At 41.8% G+C, this 5,550-nt stretch overlaps 1 protein-coding gene across 1 annotated transcript in view; it reads right to left on the bottom strand.

Annotated features, from left to right (window-relative positions):
• Positions 1–2,750: 2,750 nt before the first annotated feature.
• Positions 2,751–5,550, bottom strand: part of LOC109964216 (SH3 and cysteine-rich domain-containing protein 2-like) — a 25,736-nt gene continuing 22,936 nt past the window's right edge. Inside the window, exons 10-11 of the mRNA XM_020607357.1 lie at positions 5,479–5,544; positions 2,751–5,086 (exon numbers count right to left, since the gene is read on the bottom strand). Of these exons, the coding sequence (XP_020463013.1) occupies positions 4,988–5,086; positions 5,479–5,544 (165 nt within the window). The 3' untranslated portion in view covers positions 2,751–4,987. The remainder of the gene's footprint in view (positions 5,087–5,478; positions 5,545–5,550) is intronic.

A 5,550-nucleotide genomic window follows, 5' to 3' on the forward strand; every position in this document is an offset into this window, starting at 1 on the left:
CCATTAGATTTCGATCAAGAACTGTCAGTCCAGCTGTCTAAAGCATGAAGCTACTGAGCTGTAGTCAGCTACTTGCTCTCAGCTGTCAAACAAAACCGGGTTTAGTTTGCTCCTCACATGGTGATTCTAATCCGCACACCCAAACTACAGTATGACCTACAGCAAAACACAGCACACCCAAGGACCACAATGTTCAGTACAGCAGCGGATGCTTTCTGTCTTTGTCTTTCTTTATCTGTCTCCTTTTCCTCTCTCCCTCTTTCTTTCTGTCTGTCTCTATTGATGTCATGGCTCTCTGTTCACCTGGACAGAATGTGCAGAGGCTGTTAGCCCTGACACTTGCTTGGAGGCACCTCAAAAGGTCATGAGACATAATAAAACAGCAGGGGACATTCTGAATAATGGTAGTGGACATTTATTATATAGGAGCACAAGTAAACCCCTGCAGGGTCCATGGAGGTCAGCCAGATATGACGCAGGGGTCAAATTTCAGCCATAACCACATTTACACTAGACTTTAATTGTCCCCCTCCTGTTGGGTTAGTCGATGTTAAGGCCAATTTAAGCCCGAGCAGCCAGCAGAAATAAAGTCTTATTCATAGGCAATTTAATTTCTGAAACTTCTCAATGTCCTCAGATTTTTCTCCATAATCCAATCAGGTGAGGTACTGTATGCCCTCTTAAAACAACTTTAATCAGAAGCAATATCAAAACAGGAGCAGGAGAAAAGAGGGAAGGACATACATGTAGACAGTCATTCCTTCATTTACTTCTTCTCTCTAGTTTAAGCAAGATCCAGTCTGATACAAGAAAAAGATACCCTGGCATGAAGGCAGTGACAGAAAGTCATAGGATGAGAGGGACAGAAAGAGACACAAAGCCAGAAGTCTGAGAGAATCAGTGAAAGACAGGGGAGAGTGTGAGGGTCTGCATCAACGTCTAAGGTGAGAGGAAGAAAGGAGGGAGGAAGTGATCAAGTGGCAGATCTAGCCAGAGTGGAATGAGATGAGAGGATTTGTGGAGGGAGAGAGAGAGATGGGACTGTTAAACACTCTCCCACACGGGCAAACTTTGATCAGTTTGAGAGGACTCGCCATGTGCTGAGTCACAGATGGGCAGCACTGTCAAGTGTTAATAGAGGTGTGCGGCGATGGCCTCAAAAGTACAAAGTGCAGCCAAGAATGAAAAATATTCCCATTGTTTATCCTCTGTAATGTTGAAGCATTAGCAAGCTTCATGACAGAATGTGACCTATTCTGCAGAAATATCCCCAAAACAATCATTAACCTCAACATCCGTCATCAGCATAATATATCCTGAAGACGACTGTTCAGAGTCTGGAAGCAATATTTTGGGAAGATAAACACACACACACACACACACACACACACACACACACACACACACACAGTTAGTGCTAGGTCCTAGTTACTTTACAGCCAATAACTGTATAGTCTTACATTAGTTAAGTTGGCTCTTTAAAATGCAAATAAATTGAGACTAATGAACAACATTTCAGTAATAATTAGTCAGCTAATCATTGCAACTTTACACTGATAGGTACAGGACTGACAACAGGGCTGGATTTAAAAATTTTAGACTGGGTGGCCAGGCTGGGGCACCGACTCAAAGAGGAGTGGCATAGTTGAATTGCATGTAAAAAGTCTAGTTCTATGAAACAATAAACCCAAAATGATTAAGAATCAAGTTGTTTATTTTCTGTAAAGACAAGACACACATAATGCTTTCTTTAGCTAACTTTGGCTGCACTCCTTATTTGTTCTCAGCCAGGGACATCAGTGTTTCCCCCTGAACACGGTGAATCATGCCAAGTGAATGCAAATATCATGCTGCATGCATGATATAAACTAAAATTTGACCTATATTACTTATAAAGTACCAGAAACATGTTAGTTGTATCTAAGGCAAAGATTTGTCTTTTTTTTCCATTTTTTAAAATTCATTAATACTGACAAGCATCACATTTTAACTCTAATTGGCAGGTGTGGCCAATCAGATTCTGGGGTTGGCCAGTGCCACCCTTGGCCACCCACTGGCTCCGCCCATGATGACAAAGGTATGGAGCTAAAAAAAGACAAAAGATCACATATATCTGGACTGAGATATTTGTTTGAGCTCTTTCAGTTTGTGTTATTAAACCTGAAAACAGGTTGAATCATCATTCACATCAACTAGAAAATGAACAGGAGCGTTTATGGTTTCAAAAACAGCTTATTGTAAATTCTGGTGTAAACTCATGGGCAACTGTTTTCCTGCAGGATGCTTGGGTCTTGCTACATAACTCTTGAGAACTGACAAAAGTATTGTTCAGCTAACACCAAAGCTGCTCTAGCTAACTTGTAGTGTGGACAAACACAACTGTTTGTTTGCTAAAATTTCCATTAGTGTTATTCCAGTTTATGTAACTGTGAGGGATTTAAATGCATAGGCCTGAAATGTTCTCCCTCCAACTGAGCATCTTCTTAGCATTCCTCTGTGCACAGCAGTTTGTGGATGGAAGTTGGTGCATTATGCATGGATGCCACTGAAATTTTAAGGTGTCCTATTTAAAAGCTCTCTACCATCACTGAACTAAAACAGGCTGCCAATATAATTACAGATACAGAAAAACACCAAAAGCTACATGCCTCCTGTCATAGAAACCTTCATGACCAATAGCATTTACACATCACTGTGCCAGTGTCTACATCATGTGACAAGGCAGAGAATGTTTCATAAAGCTGTTTTATTGAGGTATGTGGCCAACCAGTGACTTTGGACTCAGGAAACATCCAATCATACTTAAAATTTTGAAATTTCAAAGCTGTGAACATGTGATGCTACATAAAACTGGGCACAAAGCAACATTGCAAAATGTTTACATGGGCAAGCTCATAAATCCAGTTCTGCTCTGACATATTTTTCTCCAGGATGAGCGTATTGTTTATGCTGCTGCGTAATTCATTTTTCACCATCAGTCTTTAGAAACACCCAGCGAACAAGGACAAACCAACAGATTGTAATCCATTAGACTGAAGAGCTCCACTGTGACATGAAGATGAGTTGCTGGTGAAGTATTGCTGAATACGACATCAGTCATTATGAGGGAGATACCTCAGCAAAAACATATTCAGATGACACAGGATAAAGTGCTATTCTTGTTCTCACAAGAATAGAAGTGTGTTTCTCACAGTCTCTAAAGGCTTAAATGGTTTTGAAATGTAGACTTAAGAAGGATTATAGCTAGTACTTGTTAGTGCTCTGAAATAAAACATAGGGGTATGAGTTTTAAAAAAAAGATAAGCAGTCTTTATTTTGCAGTACCATCTACTGTTGTAGCAGCGCGGCGGTTAGTGCTGTCACCTCACAGCAAGATGGTTCCGGATTCGAGCCTGGGCCGACCCGGGGCCTGAATGAATCAGCCACAGTTCAAACCAACCAGACTGTACCTACATACACAAAAAATACCTTCACTTTATGTCAGAACTGACTAGTCGCATCAATAATAAGAGGACATGGGAAGTCAAACAGGGAGCAGAAGATGGAGCTGACATTTGAATAATGATGACTCCTGCACCCTGTGGGTAAAAACATTAACTGCATGTGCATGCTGACTCATAACTCGTGTCATTCCTCTCTCTGCTGACACTGCACTTGCTTTTCCCAGTTTTCTCGTGTCCTCCTTGAAGCTGAAACTTAGACTGCTTGTCATGGGCAGAAAGATTCACACGATGTTGTTATTTCTTCTGGCAGACTGGCTGCAGTGTATTTCCTGCTGTTTGAACTCTAGAAAACATGTTAAAATGCAGCACAACACTTGCAGCGCCTGCTGGGGCTCTTCAGCAGATCTCTGCAGAAACCAACCTTTTCATGCCCGCTGCGCTCCTCCGTGTGAGGACCACTTGTAAATGTTGCAATTTGAATATGTTGACACTTCTCTCGCTCGGTGCTCTCAAGCGTCAGCCAAACAAGGAATGACTGCTGTCCCAGTTTTTCTAGAGAAACTCTCCCATTTCTTCTCCCCTCCTTTTAAATTTCACTGCATTTGCTTAAAATGGTGAAACAGCTAAATGTAGAGCCTAGACAAGCACTATGTGTTCCTCTATGGTTATGTCATTAAAAGAATAGGAAATGTGCGTTTTCAACAAATTCCTGGAAGTTTCAGTTCCTGTGAGTGTTGAAAAGGGAAAGTTTATTATGCAAAATGTTCTATAATTTCTTAGTAATTGTTTACTGAATAAGTTTTTTCCCTGTGAAAAGATCCCCAGCCCCTCCAATTTCCCTTTGAAAACCTTTCTGCACTCTCAAGTTGACAAGTACAGTTCCATCCCAGCCTGACACTGCTGAGCGGTTTTGAATTGTGTGCTCTCCTTTCATCTGATCCCCCTGTCTGTCTTTATGGCAGTAGCATTCTCTGGCTGGCAGTGGTCGTACTTGGCGAGCGCCTCATGTTGCGTAGCAGTCTGCATGAAGCCCATATCATTCCCAGGCTTGATACCGTGACATGAGCAGGCAGCGATGAGAAATACGGAGTGGGTAGAAACAAGAAAAGGACATTGACAGAAGCATCATGTTCCCTTGACAGGGTTCAGCCTCCTCCCACACTGATAGACAGCTTTTTGATGAGAAAATACTAAATGTGAACCAGCATTCGACAAGCAAATTTAATTAAAGCATTTTTGACTCATCTAACTAAACATTGACTTGTAGTTGAAAAGATAAACCCACAGAAACAGCTAGACTGCTGAGAAACAGTTCCTTTCTAACAGCAGGATTACTGCACAACTTTACACTTGATTAAAGACTAACAGAAAACCAACTCAGCTGGAAACCATGCCTTCACTGTGGGTGTGGTTCCAGATCATGTAATGCTTTCTGTCCAGTTTGGTTTAAGTCTGATGCGTTTGTTTCCAGGAGAAGATGGGGAGAGAGTTCAGTTCTAGGATGGCTGTGTCCCTGCGAGAAGCAGAGGTGGAAGAATGGAGGCTCAGATCTCCTCTATGGAGTCAGCTGGGACCAGCCCTCTCTTCTTTCCACTGCTCAGCTTCAGAAACATCTCGCCATCTTCTCGCTTCCCCACACAGATCTGAGGACACAAGACAGAAACCGAGCTGATCTTTCTGTCAGACAGAGATACTGAAATATAAGATTTTACTCATAAAAATTATTTCTAAATTTAAGCATTTTCACACACACATATATTTTGCTGAACATAGGCAGGTACTGGGGGAACTGTCAACAACAATCAAGTCTATCTTTTTGGTGAAACTCTGTTAAAACTAGAAATGCTGAACTTGTGTACAGAAACAGAAACATTTTGGCAGCAGTCTTTTGATCACACCCTGACCAGGATGTAGCTCTGTGATAGAATGGTGACCTGTCCAGGGTGTACCCTGCCTCTTGCCCAGTGTCAAAATCAAAATAAATTATAAAACACCTGAATAATTAATGGCCGTATTACAGATCATATTAGTGTACCTGGGATTCCCTCACAGCCATGTGCCCTCTGTCTCGGTTGCCAGGAACACCTTGGATGACCCGCCACAACAT

Source organism: Monopterus albus, unplaced genomic scaffold, assembly GCF_001952655.1.
Source record: "Monopterus albus unplaced genomic scaffold, M_albus_1.0 scaffold85.1, whole genome shotgun sequence".
NCBI lineage: Eukaryota > Metazoa > Chordata > Actinopteri > Synbranchiformes > Synbranchidae > Monopterus > Monopterus albus.